The following is a 24,327-nucleotide window of genomic DNA, read 5'->3' as shown; positions in this document are numbered from 1 at the left end:
AATCCGATCCCAGACGTCCACACCAGGTTTCCCCGATGCTTGGTTCCAGACGTCGTTCCCGTAGTACTTATTCCTAATTTAAATTAGGCGTCTAAAGTGCGACGTTTCGGCTAGACTTCCATCATGGCCAGGAGCTAGGTTGTTTCGCCTCCCTACTATTTACTTTTACAGATACTCGAGGGCTAGTGGTTGGCCCATAACGCCGCGCTCGCGGGTTACACGGTGGTCGTGACCCCTCATTTTATTTTAAAATAGAGTGAGTACTCTATTCACCACGCTCCGCCTAGCGTCTACAGGCCCGAAGACCGTGCATCAAAACCACGCGCCCCAGGCGCACCTAGTGTGAACACGTAGGTCACTGGAGAGAAGAGCCAACAGAACTTGCCCCAAGCTGTCTCTTCTACCATCGCGCCGATCAACTCTGCACCTCGCATCCCAGATGCCTACTCAGTCCAGTCGGACGAGCCACGGCCGCCAGAATTGGCAGACATCACCCCGAAGGGTTTATTCACACCATTTCTCATGTCGTACCTTTGCTACCGCCACGCGTCCCAGACGCCCTCAGCTCTTGCGAGCGTGAGTCTATACCTCATCTAATGAGAGCCCCACAACATGACCGCGAACGACCGACACCTCCGTCATGAATCCACGAAACTCTTTCCAGAGCTCCGGGGAATTCACAAGGACGCGCGGCGAACATGGCCACTGTAGGTCTCTCGACTCCACTAGGTCTATTAGTGCCCGTCTAGCGCCCGCCAGTGCATCGCACTCGAAAACGACGTGTTCCATCGTATCCGAGCTTCCGCACAGCTGACATTCGTCGGTCTCTGACTTAGAGAAGCGTAGGAGATAGGACCTAAATCCCCCATGTCCTGTTAGGAACTGGGAGGACTCATGGTCCACCTCCACCCAGCTACACTTCAACCTTTCTTTCACGCATGGGAAATAGCTATATGTGAGTCTACCCTTCTCAATAGCCTCCCACCGTGCTTGCCACTCTACAAGTCCTTCCTCCTCTACCCTATCCATGTGCTCCCTCCCGAGCCCTAACCTCCTACTCCTAGCCAAACGGCCCCATTGTCTAGCAGCCAGGTCCAAAGGGAGAACTCCCGCCAGCACAGGCAGAGCATCCGTACTCGTGGTACGATATGCCCCCGTTACCGCCAAAAGCGCACCCCTCTGGGCTCCTAACAGCAGACGTTTCATCATCCGATCGCCGACGGTTTCACCCCACACCGCAGCCCCGTAGAGCAGTCTCGGCACAAATACACCTAAGTATAATCTGCGCGTCGTCCGCCCACTAAGGCCCCAGGTTGAGGCTACTATACGCCGGATCCTCTGAAACATTGGTGCCGCTTTCCCCGCTACTCGTTTCACGTGGCTTCTAAAACTCCACTTATCGTCCAAGGTAACTCCGAGATAAACCATCTCTGTTACCTCCGCTATCCTCTTCCCGTCCATCCTAACTGTGTAGGGTGGAGTCAGTCTTCCCTTCAGACACATGACTTTCGTCTTTGTGGCCGAGAAGGTCAACTTCATACCACCCGCCCAGGAGCCTGCTCTTTTCAGTTTGGACTCTGTCTTTTGGATCACCTCTGATCTCGTCTTCCCAGCTATCATCAGCAACGCGTCATCCGCGTAACCAATGGATAGTTCTCCTTCCGATTCGTCAAGACTCAGTAAAGAGTCCATCAAAATGTTCCAGAGTTCTGGTCCGAACTGAGATCCTTGAGGACAACCCTTGGATAGCCTAACCTGGCTTCTCCCCGTCGCCGTCGGCACAGTGATACTGGCGTATCTGCCCCCTAAATAGTCCCGTGTCAGCTCACACAATCTCTCCGTGGCTCCCAACCTTTTCAAGTGATGCAATATCGCCGGCCACCAGGCATTGTCGAACGCCCCAGAAATGTCCAAGAACACTCCGAGAACGTACTTCTCTGCCCGACTTTCGGTCCATTCCCTCATTCTCAATATTGCATCGGTTGTTGATCTGTACGCTCTGAAGCCGTATTGATAGACCTAACCCGAATTCCAACCGATTTGATTACTACTTTAAAATCAAAGGAAGACTTAGATAAAGCTCTAGGCTGTGGAGCTGTTATCGAAAATATAAACGAGAAAAACGAAAAAAAAAAATTAATGAAAGTGATAAGGACAGTGCAAAACGACTTTTTTCTGATGAAGATGAAAACGAATAAATAAAATTGAGAATAAAATCAATTTCTTCAAATCGATCAAATGCTGCTGAAAATCTTAAAGTACAAGCTAAAAAAATGAAAAATTTGTCTGAAGAACTTTTTTTTTTCCAGAAAAAGAAGAAGAAAATGTAAAAATAAAAATTCCTTATATGGATCGAGCAAGGTATGATCTCCGGTGTATTCTAGGAGTTATACTTTCTGGTAATTAATCTTAAAGTTATAAAATAATTTTTATATTATTTTTTTTTTTTTATTGTAAAAAATAATTTATATAAAATTGGAACAAAAGAAGGCATACTACATCAACTTGACAGTCTGAACCAATTCACAATATGCAAGAGGTGTTTATCCAGGCTAATGAGGTACCACCAGTACAAGTGTTAATTTTCTAATTCGGGTGGCCAAGGGTACGATAGGTGTACTTGTAATACATTGTGCAAGACCAACCGGTGTAAATGTAAAAAATCTGGTCGACTTTGCAACTCAAAGTGTCATAATAGCGGTGTATGTGGTAATAAATAATGTAAAATAAAGCTATTCTTTCATTAGTTTTTAGTAATAGTTTGTTGCGTCTCGTTGAACAACGCCGATTCATATACGTATTCACGCGGAAATAAGAATACTGATATATTAAATATGTAGTAAATCTTTATTTAATTAATAAAACTATAAAAATACACTTATGCAAGTACAAGATGTTTGGTGAGCGGTGTTATCTGACTTTGAAATTATTGCTAAGCAAAAGTGTGAGTGGTATCACGACCTTTCTCTAAGCGTCTTGGATATCCCTATACGTCTGGTAAGCTCTGGCTCATGTTGCCCATATAAATGGTCTTTACAAAATGAGAGTCGTCAGCGAAGGTGGTGACTTACGATGACACGTGCACCCTCGATTCGTGACCAATCTATCACTATCCCTTGTCTTCTCACAGTAGCGATGTTTCTGAGAAGTCCGCGGCGTGAATTTGTGTTTTAATTGCTTAATTAAATAATACAATGCTCACACCATCCGTTCTGGTCTTACATTGTCTGTGTCATTTGCTACACGGATCATGTGTTACCTCGTTATGTGAATACATGTGTTATAACTTATAAACTATTGAAATTATTATATGAATATATAATCCGGGAATATATAAGTATTACAATAAAATATTCAATTTTATTACGGGGCCTGTAATATAAATTATCACCGTTATTACAAGGGTCCGTAACAAGTTAATCAAAATAAAACTATTAAAATAATTATAATTTAATAATAAATAGTACTCATTTCATTTCATTTTATGCATGTCAATCCACTTTGAGATAATAATATTTATTTTTATTTTATTAATTTAATTTAACCAAAAAAAATCTTGGTAATTAAAAACTACCTAACTGGATAATAGATTTAAAAACTAATATTTGTAATATTTTATGATTATTTAAATACTTTGTAAGACGTTTTATTTAATTTTTAATATATTCAATACTTGATCTACAGTGACCAAATTTAATTGGGCACAATACCCGATTTCTTACTCTGCCCGTAACATACGAGTATATAATGTTTTGCGTTATGTTTTGTTTGATGATATATCATATATTTTTTTAATCATTTTGTTTTGTTTTTTGTTATTTAATTATTTATGTTTATCGTTTATCGTTATAATTACATTTACAAATTTTAATCGTTATTTGTCAAATATAACCTTATTAAAACTTTGCAAGCCCTGGTTTAAATTAATGTAACTTTTAAGAAACATATAATGGTGATTTTTTAAATTTTTTATAAATTCTATTTATCAAAAACCGAGTTCCATACCAATCAAAAAATATATTGCTAGAAAATATTTGTACGCATTTATACTATTAATACTTTTAATTTTTTTAAAAAATAATTTTAATGATTAAATTTTTAAATAAATAATAATAAATATAATAGATCTGTACAATGCTTACGGATAAATAAATTTTAAAAATTAAAATCCACTCAAATCTATACACTTGAATAAAATTGGATATGAATCTTAATTTCACGTTTGAGAGTTTCCGTGTTTATAAGAATTTAGATTACAAAAAATGTACTTAACAATTTAAAATATAATATTTATGTCATACTTAATCACAACTTCATAAATATTTTTAAATAAAGTTGTTACATAAACACACTGTAATCAATTTTATGATATTACATAATACATATCTTTGACGTGGGTAGAAGATATATAATATTATTAAGATTTAATACTACCGTATACTATAATATGTATACATTTTAATTGTATGTGTGTGTATGTTATCTAAAGCGTAGTTTAATAAATAACAACAATAAAATAAATCTGAAAATGAACACATAAGTTGTATCGTTTAGATATGCGAAAGGTTTTAGAGTAGAATATGTATAGAATATAGCTTATAGTAAATTTTGAATAAAATTAGTGTTGAAAACTTTAACAGTTCGTTTTCTAATCATAAATGAATGTCAAGGCAAATCAAATATTTATACGTCGATGGCAGTAGCATTTTCAGGAATTTTCTATTGGGGGAGGGGGGAGGTTCTGAAAATTTACTAGAATACAAAAGTTTCCACACAAACTTTTTTACTGAAGTACGATAACAATGTACTTTCTCTTTTATCTCCCATTGTATTATTTATTGGTAATTATTTTAATAAAATTACAGAAATACAAAACCAAGATATACCTACCTACCGTAACCCGACGAACATTATTGAACATTTTGTATAATATATATATTAATTTAGATAATTTTTATATCATGGCCGATTACGATTTCTACATGAGAAAACCTTTCACATATGAAATCGGAGTATGCTATAACGTACATAATAAAATAATAAATATAATATAGCTTTTTCAATATTGCCGCACTAGAAACAAACTACAAACGGATTTTAATCAAGCGTTTAAGCACACACACAATCATCACATTATCACAATTCACAATAAAACCAATTATTAAATTGATTTATAACTATTATATTGTGATACTCATATGAAATAGAAAAAAAAATACGGCCAATGGTTCAAACCCCATGAACGCCCTTCCCCGTGAGTACGCCGCTGGTCGATGGAGTAGGAATTTAAAAATCGATTACATATAGACCGAACAATAGGAATTAGGGTAACAAATTTACGATCATCGCAGAACCGATTCATTGAAAAAAGTTTCAGTAATTAATTTAAATGCTCTATTTGTATTAAATAATCTATACGATAACTTACTAACCCCTGCACTGTTATTCTTGAATATTATAGTATTTTAAAAAACTCAAAACAATATTCTACATAATATATAGTCAACTTAAAATATTTATTGAGCTCAAATTAAGATGAAATACAATTCTTTCAATTACACAATTATATATTTTAAATTTTATTTCGTAACCAGGCTGCAGTAAAAAATGTTTTAGATTCATAAAACATTACGGATTGTAACATGTTAATCCTATCTCAAGTTATTCTGACATATTTATTTTATCTTATTGGATAAAAATATTGTCAAGAACAATATCTTAATTGTACGTTTTAATAATCAAAGGAACTGAATAGCCATTAATTACGTGTCCACAAGTTAAATAAAATCATTTTTTCAAGTACATTAAATTCATTGTTATTATACATGTTGTAATAGTTAACATAATATTTTGTTCAATCTCTGTTCATAGCAGATTTTTTATTTTTATAACTGTTAGTCTATAAATTACCTAATACTTCAAAAAATATCTATTAAATATTAAAAAAAAACTATATAGGTGTCCGTTCACATGCAGTATTTATTTATCGTTTTTAGTTAGTAATTTATTATTTTATAGAATGTAAGCAATTGGTATTTAGTTTTTGATTATTGTACAATAGGATATTTCTTTCGCAGAATCCACTCGAACATCTTAGATACAACTATCCTACCTACAAATTATAATATGTCTGTGTAATAGAAATGTATATATATATTTATTTTAAAAAAGTAATATACAATCTGTATTTAGTCGGTATCAACTGACATAATAAATATATAGGCTAAGGTTAAAAAGTAAGAGTATATTTTGACGAAAGAAGCTATTCAGCAGTGACTCTTTAAAAATAATAGGAATAGTATGGTACATAAAATAGAATGTATAGGTACACATTTGTTACATATTCGGAAATAAGAATTGAAATACAGCAGATTCTTGTGAACAAAAAAGCAAATCTAATAAACGTTAAAATATTGTTGCGTCCGTTATGTCAACGTCGATACATATATCAACGTAGAAATAGAAATACTAATGTTTGCAAGTTAAAAGATTAAGTCTTTATTTAATACAATTAACTCGTACAAGAATACAATTTTATAAGCACAAGATGGTGTGAGTGGTGTTACGACCTGCCTCTGAGCGTCTCGAATATCCCTAACCGTCTGCTGAGCTCTTGCCCTGGTTTCCCTTATATATGGTTAACCGTCAAGAGTGGTGACTGAGGAGGTGGTGACTTCCGATGACCTAAAGGAGCTCTCTAAATTAAATGTATTATTCAGTTGGGTGCCTTTCCTGCGATTTCATCGGTTCTAAGAATTACAAGACGTGTGATCAAGTCTTGATTGTCATATTAAATAGTACAATGTTAACACTATCGTTTACTCATCATTTCTGAGAAGTCCAGGACGTGTGATCATGTCTTATTCATTATATTAAATATCACGATGTGCAGGTGATCGCCATAGCCGTTCGATACTACACTGTTTGAATATGTTATTCCATCGGTATACACATCACCTCTCCGTATAATATATATGTGTAAAATAACACGGTACGTAACAATATGTATAAGATGATTTTATCGATTGAGAATTTTTTTTTTTTTATAGAGAACTTTTTATTGTTTTGACAGTATCTGACATTATATTTAGATAGTCCAAGTAAATAAATTTAATAGTCCAATATTTTAAAATATTTATGTTATTTGATTAATTCCGATTAGTAAGTGCAAATTAATAAAACAGAGTTTCCCTCATACCTTTAAGTCATAAAAATCAGATCATACATACAATGTTCACAAAACTAATACATACGTTTTATATGTATTAAAAAATTAATGAATTATATTTACATATCTATTTAAACATAATATCATGTTATAAATAATTGCCTGTTGTTTGCACTATATAAATAATTTAATAATATAATCTCTATGTAATAATATAATAATACTTGAAATGCTTTTTTTTTAAACATAAATATTTTTTTTATTAGTAAAATTTGCCAACATATTAACTTCTAAGTATAATTATAACCAGATTAATATTTCAAAGTAAACTATATTTACTTACCTTTATAATTTTTCGGGGAAAATATTCACATCAAATATTCTAAATATAATATTTGTTAAATTTCCATCTACTATATTATTTTATGCATTAAAGATTTAAAAATATTTGAAAGAAATTAAAATTTTATTGTTATTTAAAATAAAATTAACCAAGTAATAATGACTATTGATGTTTGTGCTATTAATATACGTGAAGAACCAAATGCATAATATGATTTAAGACGTAAAAAACGTTAGCAATGTAGCGATAAAGTATTGTCTCTGATCGAGGATCGAGATACAATTATTTAAATACTTTCGTACATTCAAAAGACTGATTCTAGGAACATCCTATATTAATAACGATTTTTGTGTATCATATTGTTTATTTAACTTAGATGACTACAATACTCTAATACAGGGGTCGGCATTTAAATTCTATGGAAGTCCAGAAAATTAAAATTAAATTTTCAGGACCAGTAAAAACTCAGATACCTATTAGTTAATAATTGTTGTGTTATCGCAACTATTATTGTAAACAGCGATAAACGATAAACACCATCGTAATCTCTAAATACATCATAAAATAGATAAAATTTAATATATATTATGTGTGGAAAACCAGCATTATTAAAAAAAATATTTTTTGTGGTCCAATTATTTTTCCAGATGAGATGGAATAGACAAATATGAACAATTAATTGTAATTTTATAAAAAATGTATATTATTAATAAATATGGTTAAAAATATTCTGTATTGCAGTATATTAGTAAATCTTATTGATAGGTTACTGCCTCTTCTTTCTCCCATATGTGTATGCATATTATTACAATTTATTCCTATATTATAATCTATACAAATGTACGTTGTTTGAATTTAACAAACCAAGTAAAGACGATTTCGTACTTGGTACTTAATCACTGGATAAATAGCCACGTAGATAACGATGTACCTAAAGACAGTTGCCATTGTCGTAATTACAGATAGGTATGTCATATGAGATATCAATAACACGATAAACACCTTTATCAATCATAAAAATAAAATGTAATTCACCTATTATATACATTTATAGTACATAACTTTATTGTTTTAATTTTAATTTTAGTATAATATTAATATATTTAGAAGTTAAATTTCAATTCAATTTAATAACATTCTACATCAAAATGATAATAATTATTATACAGTGTAGAGCTGTTAAAGCGTTATTAAGATTTGAAATTGAAACATCTAGTTATTAATTAATTTGATTGTAACTCTGAAAATCTAATAATAAAAATTGTTGTTAACTATTTGTACTTGTTCATGTTTACATGATAAATAATTAATGACCTTTACTAAGTATAAAATTTTCATTAATTTTCAATTCATATTTAAAACCGCAATAAAATTATAGATAAATATTCAACAATAAATCTGTAAAGAATAGTGAAGTATTTAAACATTTCATGGATATTTACGTTACAAGTTGACACGTTGTAATATTATAATTTCAGTTACTCATTCAGTCTCTCAGAATCTATTGTTGGATAGTCTGCATATAATTATATTTAAAGTTTATATTTTTTCAATGAAATTATAATACATTATGATAAAATAAATGTATTTAATAAATAAAAATAATTTATATTACAAAATGTGAGTGGTACTGTAAGCGCTATCTAGTTTAAAATTTCAATAAAATATTTGTTTTAATTTCTTATATCTCAATAATTGGCCGCGGTAGTAGTCTTAATAATTTAAAAATCGTTTTTTCTCAATAAAATTAATGTACACATTTAGCATATAAATTCAATTTTTATAATTTATTATAATATGTTCTCTCAGGTTGACCTGCGTTAAACTTAGAACCAAAACTTCATAATAAGGAATGAAAATATGTTATTTGCTTATGTCTATTAATTATTTAATAAATATTTCAAATCCTTAATACAGATTATGCGAAAATATAGCTATCAATCAAGTTTTTATTAAAAATAATTTAAGAAATCTACAGTTTTTCTAAATACACGTTGAAATTAAAGGATTTTTCATATCCACGCATAGATGTTACAAAAAATACAAAATACAAAATTAAGCTTAATATGTCATGTTAAAAAAAAAATTGAAAAAACATAAAATACGTAATTATTGTCGTATGAGCAACAAAAAAAATGTAATTTATATTAATATTTTAGTTGAAATAATTTATATCTACTGTATTAATATATCAATTTACTAGGTATTTAACAATTTAAACGAGTACCTTATAGGCTAATACAAGGGCCGGATTAACGTATAGACAGGGTAGGCACGTGCCTAGGCTAGATAAAAGTGGCCATTAAAGGAAGCTATTTTTTTTTTTTTTTTTAATAGTGGCACACAAATATCTTAAATCTTTTTAATCTTAAATACGGTTCTTTGATTACGCCTACAGCCTTAGACCCTACACAATGAATGGAGCCATGTCTCGATATTTTAATGCACATAATAGGCACTATTCACACGTCTATGAAGTTGGCCCCCCGACTTTTTCCTATAATTTCCGAATCAATCCTGAAATTTAGTAACCCCTTAGCAACTAATAGAAACCGACATCACATAATTTGTAACCGAACAGCTTCCGAGAAAACTCAATTTTCATTTCAGGGAACCTTATTAATATCATTGTACGATTTAGATACCTGTGTGAACTTTGTAACACTACATTAGTAAACATAAATTCAAACCATCCAACAAAATTGTTGCTACTTTGTCGGACACTGTTAGAACATTTTAACATTTAAAATCTATAAAAAATACTTATACTGTATAAAAGTAATATATGTTTTTTGACACTGACTGAAAAAAGTACTTAATATCATGAGGATGCATAGGTACAAAAAGGAATTATATGTACCTAATTATATTTTGTTATTTTGCAATTCATTCACAAGATTTTTCTTTTGCTTCACAATGTAATATTTATCTCAATAATATATCAAAATTTTGATATTTAAGTGTGTTTAGTCACATTATCCAATTTAATTTATTTAAATTGTATACGATATCGATTTTAGAGCATAATATTCTAAACTATTATTTGTAATATAAATAAAATTAAAAATAAATTAGTAACTAGAATAATATTTTAGTTACTTATGTATTTTATAGTCTTCCTTAAGTTGTATAGAGTTTAATTTAATTTTATTTTATTTTATTTATATCACATTTTAAAATAAAATATCAAAACTAAAAATGTTATTGAGTTGGTTAAAATAATATTAAAATGCAATAAAATTAATAATAAAATCATATCGCTGTTTTATTTAAAAGGAAATTACATGAAATGTAAAAAATAAATAAAATATGAAAACTATAAAATATGTAAAATGATAAAAAAAAAATCAATAAATCATATTTTTCTGTTGGTATTAAAATTAAATATTAACGTATTACATGTAATGTGTTTTTGCAAAGTGAAAATCATTTTATTTAGGTAATGCATTATACTTTATTTATTATTTTAAATTGTTGTCAACTATTTGAGTTTTTTCTGTAATCGATAAGAAAAAGACACATCGATCAACCGGCCGCCGTCTCAGCCCGTATTGCTCAAACAAAATAATTATAAATAGAATTCTAGCATGTATCGATTATTCATTTCTTATCTTATTTATTTTTTTACTTGGTGAACAAACGATTAAAAACATGCAAATCACTTTTAACTGAATCATTGTGGCAACGAGTTTTAATTTTATTTGAATTTCATTAGACGTAACTATGTAAGTGCTCTTAATTTAATTTTTAAAATATTTTTATTTATTATTAGTAGGCAACGAACTTTATTGTAAATACATAATTTTATTGGAATGAGATATTTCGAATCTGATAAAAAATGTGAACGATTTAGATCATTCTAATTAAAATAAACCCAAATTTATTTTACCTATTTTTACATATTATGTTATAAATACATATTTTTATATAGGTATTTAGTAAATTAGTACATATTTTGTATATACTTTAGTAATTTTTGATTTTTTTATTAATTTTCGAAGATCATAAATATTATCTGCTTCGTTTAAATTAACAAGATAAGTAATTTTTGACGACCAACAAATATTATACAATATCTAAATGGCATTTCGATACTGAATCGACTACAGCTATTGAAAAATCAAATTCACCGATACGCAGGCACGGATTGGGCCGGCGGGACGTCGGGAGTTTTCCCGGTGGGCCGGTCTCTGTGTCATAATTTTTTTTTTTTAGAATAACAGATTTTAATAATAATTATAAATTTAAACCATATTTAGCACGGACTATGATACACAGTATATAGTCCGTGTCCGTGATGTGTAGACTACTCATAGCGTATAATACTAAAATACTCTATAAGACTGTATTATTATCATATTTTATTGTTTATTCGTTGACTGATTTGAATTTAATCAGTTAAAACTTGTAAGCATGGTTAAACTGTTACCTACAGTGAATCCATGGTTATCATGGATAACACTATCTTTAATCGAGGTTTTAACATAGACCTTTTACGGTAATATTATACCGTATAAGTTAAAAATAGTTTGACTATAATAGTTTATGTAAAATATCCCGAAAGATAACACGATAACGTCACGCAGTGGCGTAATAAGGAATTTGGTTTGGGGGGGGGATAATAGGTTTTAGCATTATCTGTACACCTCATACAGTAACCCCCCCCCCTCACCCCACCAGAACAAATTTTTTTTTATTATAGTTATTAAAAAATACAATTTATTAGAAAATTATTTATTTTATAACTATATTAATATATTATACAATATACAATTTAAGTATTTATGATATTTTTAGGTAGCTTGAATAATTTTACAAAACTAGATCCAATTTTCTTGGTCTTTTAGCAATATCATCTAATACATCTTCAGGACTAACTTTAATGTCTCTATGGACCGCCAACATACTTAACCCATTTAACCTATCCTAAAAATGATTTAAATAATTAATTGTCAGTATTATTAATTTGAAATATAAATCAAATTTTAAGAGCTACTTACTTCAGTCATAGTATTCCGTAGGTATGTTTTAACTCTTTTTAGAGCTGAAAACATACGTTCAGGAGTAGTGGTAGATACGGGTAATGTACACAATATTTTTAATAATAAATAAATGTTAGGGTATATCTCTTTGTTGCATTCTGTAAGTGCATCAATCCCAGTTTTAGGTATACAGCTAGTTCTCCTGAGTTTTGTTCGCCAAAGTCTTAACTCTGTTAATGAATTATTTTTGTCTACCTGAGGAGAATAAAATTCAACTAACTGCGTAAAATGTAATTGATCATCTTCTGTGAAATGCTCATTACTTGAAAACAAACATCCAAAACCTGATAAAAAAAATATTATTAGTAAATTTACAATTTCAAAAATATTTTAGAATTTTTTTTTACCATTAAATACTTTGGAATGTGATAAAAATCGCTCAGTTAATTGACTTATAAAAAAATCAATGTATGAAATAAACACAGTTATTTTAAAATAATCATTTACACTTATGGTTTGATCAGTTAATGGGTTAGCTCGATTGGTTTGTCTTTTCCCCAATCTTTTATATTTTAACTCTACCTCTACCTTATCAGCCATTTTCTATAAAAAACGATTATAAAATAAAACACATAGTAGATACCATAAACATTAAACAAATGCGCTGTATATTGTATATTTACCTTTGCTTTTGAAAATATGTTATTAAATTCATCATCACAATTATTTCTAATTGTCTTCAATTCATCAACAGTGTCTTGTGCTAAATTGATAGCTTCCTTTAAATCAATATTTATTTTTTGCAATTGTTTACATAAGGGTAATCCGAATGAAAACATAAGCTAAAAAAATCATGAAAAATAAAATTAATTTAAAGCTTATTTTATTATAAAGTTAGGTACCAAGGTTAAACTACCAAAATAATGTCTCATTTTAAATACTTATAAATAAAATATTTTTTTTTTTTACCTGAACAATATTAACAGAAATAATGAATTCTGAGTCAAATGATTTTAAAAGTAATGTTGCATCTGTAGCTGAAGAATCATTCCATTCGGTTATACACTCTAAAGCGTTTACTAAAAATTCAAAAAGTTCAATAAAATCATGAACAGAATCATACCGCTGTACCCAGCGCGTTGCACATAACCTTTTAAGTGTCTTAACTTTTTGATCAGTATTGCTATTTTCAATAGCTGACAAAAGTACTGCATTTCGTTTCGGAGTATTGAAAAATACATATAATTTTTCAATAATTCCTAAGCAGTTTCTAACTGGCTTAATATTACTAGCAGTTGAAACTGCTAAATTTAGAGAGTGGGCTGCACAATGCACATAAATTGCTTTAGGGTATTTGGATCTTATATGTGCTTGTACACCCTGAAATTGACCAGACATGTTACTTGCTCCGTCATAACCCTGCCCATACAAAAAATCACAATCTATTCCACAACTTATTAAACCTATATATAAAATTGTAAAACAGTAACATTTTAGTAAATTAGAACATTAAGTAGGTAATAGGTATACTATGAACTCAAATCCCAAATACAATTTACCATTCAAAATAGAATCTGCCAAGTTTTTTCCAGATAAGCTATGCACTTGAATGAACTTAAGAAAGCTTTCATTAACATTGTTTTCTTTATCAATATACCTAACACACAGAGCAAGCTGTTCAGTCACAGATATATCTGTGGTTTCATCAGCTAAAACTGAGAAGCACTGAGAGTCATTAACTTTTTTTACGATGGTTTGTAATATTATATTTCCACAAGATGAAATAATTTCGTTTTGTATTTGTGGTGTAATATATTTATTACGACCAGGTGTTTGAAGTATGCTGGTTAAATGTTCATCACCGTTACTTCTATACAACAAAATTGACCTGAAGTTTCCCTGATTAGATGTGTCATGAGCTGTAATACAATTTAAAAATAAAAATAAAATTAACATATTCAAACTGAAACATACAGGGTTATTAATATTATTAATAATCTTAGATAAAATTTACTAACTAAAAATATTGCCAGCATCCCTATGACCTCGTAAGGCAATTTCCTGGCGGCCACATAAAATAATACATTCAATTATGGGAATAAGACGTTTTCTATTTTCTTTGATTTGCTCTACTCTAATTTAGACATTTACAAATATAATTAATTATCTATAGGTACATCATCAATTATCATCAATTAAATGATATGACATACCTACTAGAATCCAATCGGTTTATTATTTTTGGTTCAAGTTTGGAGTACACCTTTAAAAAATGATCTGCATCCAGAGTAGAGGATGTATGGTAGATCATTTCTGAATGTTCACGAAAGGCCTAAATGTAATGCATATTTTATTTTTATGACAAGTATAAATGAAATAAGATAATAACCTGTTTTGCCTTTTTCCATGCATCAAAAGGTGTTTTCACAAAATTTCCTAAAGGTTGCCTATTTTTTCCACCAACTTTTACAAAAATCGTGCAATACTTGCAAAATGCTCCACCTTTCGCTTCTGAGTAAGCTAATCAATTAAATTCCAAAAGCCATTTAAATTGAAATCGCAGCTTACGCTTTTCATTTTTTTGACTCAATGGAAAAGTATAATTTGAAGGTGGTACCCACAAATTTGTAAGTATCTACAAAAATAAGACGCTTATAATATAAACATTATTATATAAACATTTACAATTTTATTTTATTATAATATAATAAAATAAAATTATATATTATTTATTATATTATTTATTATATTATAATATAATAAAATAAAATTGTAACTGTTTATATTTGTGTAATTATTTTTTTTTATTAAAGACTACCTAGTAGTTTTAATTTTTTAGAGAATTTTAAAGCAAGCTTACTAAATATTTATCAGCATCAGACAAATAAATTTGGTTCACAAAGTAACCAATATCATTGAAGCGATGAAGTGTGTTTAAGCTGTCAATCTTAAAAATATGTAATGTACAATACAAATAAATAGGTTATTACTTATTACATACTACATAGGTATGAATGTGCAATAATTACATTTTCAAATTAAAGTACAAATTTCTAAATCAAATAATAAATATAAAGTCAAAAATGTATTTGTTACATTTGTAAGCCAGACACCAGTAGACAATACCTAACTCATATAAGCTCATACTCATACATACAGTCTCAATTTGAATAATTTAATTGATAATGTACTTGTACTACAATATGTCAATATTGTATTACCTAAGTATATTAATTGCATTAATTGTTATTAAATTCTTACCTTATTTAAAGAAGTATCATGTATCAACTTAGATTCATTTTCTGTGTTTTTAATAACTTCTTGGGTAACACATTCATTAATCTTAGATTCACTTTCTGTGTTTTTAGTAATTTCCTGGAAAAAACATTCATTAATCTAATAAATAATAATCACATCCAAGCAATTAGAAAATAGATTATTGAGTAGGTATAATTTAGTCATTCTCACCTTGGTATGATCATCAACTACAATTTTATCACATGAATTGTTTTTTTTGACAAAATAAGATGCAAAAGTGTTTTTCCTTTTTTGTTCCATCATATAACTTAACGTAATAACGTTTGAATAATCAAAAAGAATATTTCATATGAATAATATGTACAACAAGTATTACCATTACCATTTACTGTTTAGTGTTTACTATTTACCACCTAGTACCTACAACTGGCTACTAGTGACAACTGACAATAAACGATTAAATACGAAACTCGTATACGGTTGTAATGGTTGTATTATATAATATAATCAAAGAAAATACTTCCCATTAGAAAAAAGTATGGTTCACTGTTCAGGGTTCTATTGTGCATTGGCATTTGTATACTTGTCAATGCGCGCTAGCGCACGTGTGCTCTCCGGCTCTCGACAACAACCCGCATGTTTTATTTTAAGAATCGGAAATACAAGTATACAAACGGTCGGTCTGTCGGGATTAACGTAGGCCGCGTTGAAGTATCATATAATAATAAAAGTAATCGTAATAATAATAATAATAATAATAATAAAAGTAATCGTAATAATAATAATAATCATAATTTATAATAATCATAGTACCATCACTATAATAAAAAAAAAAAACATACAAAAAAGTTTTGGGGGGGGGATCCATCCCCCTAATCCCCCCCCTAATTACGCCCCTGCTGCCGGACGGTCGTTGATTGGACTTGATGTATACAAAAACACTTCAGAACGATAGTAAATGCACTCAGGATTGCACTCATACCAATCTCAGAGCTCTAAGTCCAAAGCCTGATTTTATACGATTTTTTGAACTGGTTAACTCTTGATTTACCGCCAGATTGCAATGCAAGCTGGCGGTAATATTATACTTACCTTCCGGAAGGCCGTTATTTGGACTTGATGTATACAAAAACACTTCAGAACGATAGTAAATGGTCTCAGGAATGCACTCATACCATTTACAAAGCTCTAAGTCGAATGCCTGATTTTATACGATTTTCCAAGTACGAGTACTATCGCATTACGAAAATAATGAAATGTTTCAAAGGGGGTATTAGAACATCCTATTTTGATATGTCGCTGAAAATTCACCAAAATCAATTCTTGTACTATCTTTATAAAAATTGCATCATTAGATAGGTAAATGCGTTGGCTATTCGTGTACAAGTTTCAAAAATAAGGACTAAGAATTACGGCGCCAGAACTTATAACTGAAAACAGAAATAATCGAACTGCAATTCTCCGGTAAATCATATACTTCTGCCGGACGGCCGTCATTAGGACTTGATGTGAAAAAATACTACAGAACGATAGTAATGCACTCAGGAATGCACTCATACCACTTACAAAGCTCTAAGTCGAATGCCTGATTTTATACGATTTTCCAAGTACGAGTACTATCGCATTACGAAAATAATGAAATGTTTCAAAGGGGGAGATTGAGAACATTCATATTTTTGGTATGTCCGCTTTGAAAATTCACCAAAATCAATTCTTGTACTATCGTTATGAAAGTCACATGACTACATAGGTAAAAGCGTTGGCTATTCGGTGTACAAGTTTCAAAAATAGGACTAGATTACGGCGGCCAGAACTATAACTGAAAAGAAATAATCGAACTGCAATTCTCCGGTAAATCATATACTTACCTGCCGGAAGACCGTTATTTGACTTGATAACCAAAACACTTCAAAACGATAGTAAATGCACTCAGGAATGCACTCATACCACTTACAAGCTCCAAGTCCAAAGCCTGATTTTATACGATTTTTTGAACTGGTTAACTCTGTTTAACCAAAAGTTTACGTATCACAACATATAAAAGTGACAAACATATCAAAGGCCTTGCCCGATATGAATATCAAATAAATCGGAAACAACAGTTTTATTAGAGCGACAAGTAATAAGTAAAATCGTCATTTAACAAAGATTGTGCGAGGCTTTTATTTCTGCTAATCATTCCTTTGAACAAATTAGAAACCAAAATTCAAAACATTTTTGGAAGTATATACAAAAAAATGATATTCCGAGTGAATTCACGTTGCGAAAAGGATATGTGGATGATATTTACAATAAGACCATGGATAAAATTAGGAAAATAATTTCTGACAAAAAAATTTAGATTAAATGTAAATAATTAAAAAAATAGTTTATTCAAGGATAATGTTGTTTAATATAATTTTGTATATCTGAAGCCTGAACGTAAAACTTTAATTTTGAAGCGGTGAATTTTGTTTGTAAGGTAGGTGGATTTGAAGAAGGAATTTGGATGATAGTTGAATTTTGAAGCATTTCGATGATTTTGTCAACGGATAATTGAGAGTCCTGGCTAAGTTTTGGCAAAGTTTGAAGTAAGTTGTATATATCTTGTTTGTATTTTTCAGCTTTTTCTTGATATATATTAAATATTGTGTCCAAAGATGTAATATTGAAATGATTGGTTAGTATTGACTTTAAAAAATTTTTAATGAAGATTGATTTTTTTTGAAATTTTTGCATTATGAAATTCTGATTTGTTGCAGGTTTGTGTTTGGCAGAGGTCATTGAGGAAATTGTTGTTGGAAGTTGAAACAAACACATAATTATATACATTATTTATATTTAAGAACCATTGCAGATGTTTCTAGACAAACAAATAAAATTACATTGTAAAAAACAGCTGTCGTCATGTATGTATCTTTTGTTATGTATATTATGTCGTTTACTATAGCTAAATTTTTAAATTTTTGAATATAGTTATATATATTTTGTTTATTGGGTTCGTATATTTTGTAACTATGATATTCTTGAAGTGTCAAATAATTTTCATTAACCAATTTAACTAATGTTTCTTTTAGTGCAGGTTTTTGAATAAAAAAATATCTGATAATGCACATTATTATTTTAATGTGATTGTATATATTAGATAACTAAGGAAAAGAAAAATTTAAGTCATTAATACATTTTAAATAATTATGTAGTAACAGACAGCATTTTGTAAAGGTAATGTTATGAGTTCTTATGATAATATTTTTAAATTAAAAAAAATGCTGTCTTATAAATATCTAAACATTATTAACATACTGTGTACTTTTGAGTAATATTTAAGTTTTCATAATATATATAAACACAAGTCAATACTAATACTGTGTTGTAATTGTCGATATTTGGATCTGGGATAAAGAATTCAATGACCGACTTGTCATCAATTTGAATTGTGACATCCGGAACCCTTGTTGTTAACCTGTTTTTTATAAATTAAGTTATTACATTATTTATTTTAATTATTTAGGTTATGTGATAGAATATTGAATTTTAAAATTTACTTTGTGTTTTTATAATTTAGATCAATAAATGGATACATCCACCATGATTCTATTGCCATAATGAATTCATAAAATTGTTTATCCATTACATACAAATGGTTACAATTTATGTATGGTAGACAATTCATGATGGCGTTGTCTTTGTCATCTACCAACCCCTTTATTTGTTGATAGTAAATTTCTACATATTTGATGAATATATTCAGTTGTATTAACATTTTTTTTTGATTATAGATTTCTTCTAATGTTACCACTTCACACAATTGGACACTGAAACATGAGATGCAAAATGATTGAACTACTCAAATTAGGTATTAAGATATATTACAAAATGTGACTTACTCATGAAGAATATCAGGGGAGTAATATATAATACAGCTGAAAATGTAATCTATGAATTTTATTGAGGTGGCCGATTGCAGGAGATTGTTTATGTTGAATGTATTATGTATTGAGGGGGATGGAGTGTTAGTTTTTAAAAAAAAGTTAAGTTCGGAAATGGCTGATGGTTTTTGATTGTTGATTGGAGGATTAGTTAAAAGAAATTTACAATATTGTTTAACGGCTTCACTTTTAAGTATGTCTATTGTTGATTTTTTAATTATAGCTATTTTTTTTTCCCTATTTTTTTATCTATTTTTTTAATCGTGAATCTTGATGTTATATTATTTAATGTGTGAGGCTCTGAATCCACAATATATTCAGCAAGCCCCTCTGCCTCTACATACTGTATAATATTATCTATATTTTTGTATCTTGAGAGTATCTGTAAATAAATATTGTACAATTATTTTTATTGTGAAATTGTATATATATGTATATTATTATAATTGTTACATACATTGATTTTTTGATATATTAAGCTTTGAATTGTACTGCACTTCGTATTTAAAATAAGATTAAATTTCTCAATACTTTTATTTCTTGAACCGTAACTGATTAATAAATGTAAAAGACCTATTGATGTTATATTTTTGTTTTGGGGGAACTGATGGATAGTACTTGCAATCATATTTAACATATTCTATTAAAATAAAGAAAACACCATTTAGTAATAATAATATTACAGTAATATTTGTAAAAAAATTGCCATCTTTATCTGTTTAAAAAAAAATAAAAAATTGTTTACCTTTGAATTTTCTCTGCCTACACATGTTGGTTGCTTTAGTGGGAAATGTACCTGATGAAGGTGGTAAAGGAAAGTTGTTTCATAAATACATTTTTTATTGCAAAATGAACAACATATAAACATGAATTTAAGTTTTTTGTCGGAATGACTAACACAGTCATTTACAGCAAGGTTAACTAAAACAAATAATTTAAAAAAAATCTGGTATTTATTTTGTATATTATACATTTATTATAACTAATTATATTATATTATTATTCTTTCATATTATATAAATTAAACTAACGCTAATGGCCCATAGTATTCTAAGCGAAAATTTAAATTCTATTTAAATTTCAAGACCAATAAAAAAAAAAAAAAAAAAAAAAAAAAAAAAAAAAAAAAAAAAAAAAAGAAAGAAAGAAAAGCGGATAAGTGGGTACCGCACTGCTGTACATTCGGGGGTTGGGTGGACCTCTGACTATGGTAGGTTAAATTTGAATGCAATGATAGGTACAATAATTTATTTTATTATTTCAATACCAATGCACTTATTTGGTCTTGTTACAACGACATTTTATTAAATTCATTTAAATATTTTATAACGATTACTAGGTGTTGAACCATGACTTAGACAATCATTGGTCGATTATTTTACCACCCTAGAAGTCAAAAAGTTTCAGGTCGATCGGTCGAAGGGTTGATTGTACACGATTTTCGGAAAGGAGATCACCGTCTCCGTGATATATGTAGCAGACTCACCAAACTCGCAGGGACGGTAGCCCGGGGTACTTGCTACGATGTGTGAAGGTTTCAGGACGATGTTATGTTTGTCGGATAAGAGTCATCGGTGGATAGTAGGATGAAAAAGGGGATTCTAGAGCCTGATCCTTATGATCCTTATGATCATCCCCCGCTACCCCGCTCTTCCCTCACCCTCACCCATAGCCGCCGCCGCTGCCGCTACGTATGTGACGTACCCCCTCACCCTCACCCTCGCCTATAGCCGCCGCCGCTGCCGCTACGTATGCGTTATCCCATCGCTAGCCGGCGCTACTTGTGCCCTCACACCGCCACCGATGCCACCGCCATCCGCCACCGCATCCCGCACCACCGTCACCGCTTCCATCCACCGCCACCGTCGCCACCCAGCCAACATTGCCGCCCCGCGAGGAACAATAATTAAATTTTTCTATCGTCCGGGAATGAACCCGAGCTCCGCATGCCGATCGACACCGCACCGCGCAAGTTGCTCGCTTATACTTGAGAGGTGTATTCACTAATTCTGAAAATGATCGCATAGTACGAGACGTATAATTTCCACCACCACTATACATACCAACGGTCGCCTGACCGTGGATCAGTTTAATCAACATATTATATTTTATCACCACGTTATCAACATATTACACGTTATTCTAATCATTGTAATCAGTTATCATTTGTTATCATATATATTTACTCGTCCGATCCGTGACGTATATTATACCCCCGCTTCCTCCACACCGCCACCGATGCCACCGCCACCGCCACCGCATCCCGCACCACCATTTAGCATACTAATAGGCGGCAATTACACGTCAATCAAATAAATATAAACACATAAACATACAAATAGATAAAAATATAATTTCAGAAAAAACTTTACATATAATCATTTTATAACATAATTAAATGTTCTAGTCTCTCTAGTATAAATTGGTATGTATCACCTGTTAAGTCATAATACGATAAAATCATAATTACATTCATCTTCCAATCAACTCGAGAATGTCTGGCTTCTTCGGAGTTAATAATACCCATTCTTTCACTTTCAGCTATTCTCCGACCTCTATATATTAATTGAAAAAATATATAGTATTGTGTATGATGCTCAGTAATTTTTCTAATTAAGGAAAATAAGTCTTGAAATGATATCTGTACCTACAAGTTTTAAGTGGTTAGTAAATCTAATAATTTTAATTAATATTTTTCTATGTTTAAACTTACTATGAATTCATCTATAGGAATTGAATTGTCTGTGAAATCATCGACCATTATTAAGCCCAACACATTAAACTCTAAACGTAAATCTCGGGAAACTAACCCCGCACGTGTTGCCCATTCATTGAATCCTGTGTTACGGTCTCGCACCTCCAAATATTCCTCATAAAGGTTACGTAACGAAATCGAATTATTTTCAATAACATCATCGTTGTTTATCTCATCATTGTTTATATCGCTACAAAAATTTTAATATGTAGAAAATGATAAAATATAATAACAATTTTAGCTTACCCTTGCTGAAAACCTTCTCCATGTATCCTTATAAGGTCATCGCGAGACAAGATGATGTCATCATCATCTTTAGCACGACTCCAAATGGGGTTTATGAAATAATAAATAAAAAAAAAAAAATTTTTTCAAAGTTATTATTTCGCTGTTTATATTTTTGTTCAACCATCTTTAAAAAATTTTGTGCGTATATTTGTCGTTGTGCGTATATTTGTCGTTCACACCGTTCTAAACCGTTGTTACGCTCAGTTTTTTTTTCTTTTGCTATTATCTTAAACAACATGTTTAAATGTAAACAGTGTCCGTCGGTTTTCACACGTAAAGATAATTTAGTCAGACATGGGAAAACTCACGATGGTGTTCATTTCACGTGCACTATCTGCGCGTCATCGTTCAGTGTCATGTCAAATCTTAAGAGGCATGAGAAAAATGCTCATGGTATGTATACTTATTTATTTTTATTATTAAATTATATCTAATGTTTTTTTTCCAAGGTATCGTTCCGGCTCATCGTCAGCCTGCGCCGGTTGTTGCTCAACCCACTCGACAGAGTGTCATACAGTTTGCGCCTCGCGTTGCCCCACAGGGCGACATACAGATTGCCCCTCAAATTTTCGTCCCCGATATCTCGGCTGGTGGCTCGAACATGGTATCTGAGGACGAGATTTGCATGGCAGCCATGGACGAATTTGAAAATGAAAAACTTCAAGACGGTAATACAGGTTAGTTTTATTTTTAATATTATGGATGGGATATAATTTTCAAAGATTCGTATAAATCATAAATTTTATTTATATGCTGGTGGGTTGCACCGTTTGATAGACTTAATTTTAAACGATACATAACATTTTTATACTATTATAAGAAAATCAGTTTCTCTTTAGATTTATTAGGGGGGTTTTTTATTTTTAAGACTCTTATACAACTACGGGCGTAAACGGTAAACGAGTTTCCACCGCCAACACCACTTCGGCTGCTAGAGCGAAAAAAGCACGCATGGATATGGCGAAGTCCCCCGGGTTAGTTGAAATTTCATCGTCAGCGGGTCGAAAAATCATCTGGTATTTCGCTAAAAATTTAAATAATGTTTGTAAAGTTTTTAAATTATTTTATATATTTTTTTTTTTTTTTTTTTTACTTATAATATTTATAATTTTATAGGAAAGACGAACTCGAGGATGATTGGCCTGAATTGGATGAAGAAGGACATAACTGGACGGGGGAAGAGAAAGACTTAATGAGATTGCTTCTAATGGAATGCATGTCCAAATAATTAAATACTATGTATATATTTTTTTGTTATGTATTGTAAATACCATGTATATATATACTTTATTATATATTAATGTTATCTATAACCATTTATTGAAAAATTTAGGTTACCTATGTAAAATAAAAAAACCAATGTTAAAATATTATTTTGTTTATTAAATAAAATGTACATACATTCACAATTTTTAAGAATTATTTATAAACCATTTTCTTATACTAAAAACTTTATAAAATGTACATTGTTTAGGATTAAATTCCATATGAAAAATACAACAAGGTAAAGTTTCGTCATCACATATTTGATCCAAACGAGGGCAGCCCAAGTCTTCAATGTTGATGAGTGCGACGTGTGGTATATACTCCATAAGAACTTGTTTTTTCTGTTCGCCTTTGACGTA

At 30.5% G+C, this 24,327-nt stretch overlaps 2 protein-coding genes and 1 long non-coding RNA gene across 3 annotated transcripts; all 3 read right to left on the bottom strand.

Annotated features, from left to right (window-relative positions):
- Positions 1-12,318: 12,318 nt before the first annotated feature.
- LOC112595384 (52 kDa repressor of the inhibitor of the protein kinase-like) lies at positions 12,319-14,945 on the bottom strand. The gene is made up of 9 exons (XM_025340548.1): positions 14,883-14,945; positions 14,707-14,825; positions 14,512-14,627; positions 14,053-14,412; positions 13,463-13,956; positions 13,177-13,335; positions 12,901-13,096; positions 12,512-12,837; positions 12,319-12,437 (listed from the first exon to the last, which is right to left on the bottom strand). Exons 2-9 carry the CDS (start codon positions 14,802-14,804, stop codon positions 12,324-12,326), a joined length of 1,863 nt encoding a protein of 620 aa, XP_025196333.1. The 5' UTR covers positions 14,805-14,825; positions 14,883-14,945; the 3' UTR covers positions 12,319-12,323.
- A 5-nt stretch (positions 14,946-14,950) lies between these two features.
- Positions 14,951-15,961, bottom strand: LOC112595385. The gene is made up of 3 exons (XR_003114717.1): positions 15,755-15,961; positions 15,354-15,440; positions 14,951-15,128 (listed from the first exon to the last, which is right to left on the bottom strand). It is a non-coding gene; the product is annotated as an uncharacterized LOC112595385 (long non-coding RNA).
- A 6,081-nt stretch (positions 15,962-22,042) lies between these two features.
- On the bottom strand, positions 22,043-22,764 carry LOC112595386 (the record flags this gene model as incomplete). The annotated part of the gene is made up of 3 exons (XM_025340550.1): positions 22,043-22,306; positions 22,373-22,604; positions 22,661-22,764. Coding segments are annotated over 3 exons (600 nt in total), but the record flags the coding sequence as incomplete, so codon positions are not given.
- Between the last annotated feature and the right edge of the window lie 1,563 nt (positions 22,765-24,327).

The sequence above is a fragment of the Melanaphis sacchari genome, unplaced genomic scaffold (assembly GCF_002803265.2).
Source record: "Melanaphis sacchari strain LSU unplaced genomic scaffold, SCAv2.0 Contig272_pilon_pilon, whole genome shotgun sequence".
NCBI lineage: Eukaryota > Metazoa > Arthropoda > Insecta > Hemiptera > Aphididae > Melanaphis > Melanaphis sacchari.
The sequence above is the reverse complement of the archived record's forward strand: the minus strand, read 5'-3'. Positions and strand labels throughout refer to the sequence as shown.

Coding starts and splice junctions, on each gene's coding strand:
- LOC112595384 (XM_025340548.1), bottom strand. CDS start 14,804: ATGATCTACCATACATCCTCTACTCTGGATGCAGATCATTTTTTAAAG. Junction 13,957..14,052: donor GGCAGATTCTATTTTGAATG/GTAAATTGTATT, acceptor TTTTATATATAG/GTTTAATAAGTTGTGGAATA. Junction 12,838..12,900: donor ACATTCCAAAGTATTTAATG/GTAAAAAAAAAT, acceptor TTTTTTTATCAG/GTTTTGGATGTTTGTTTTCA.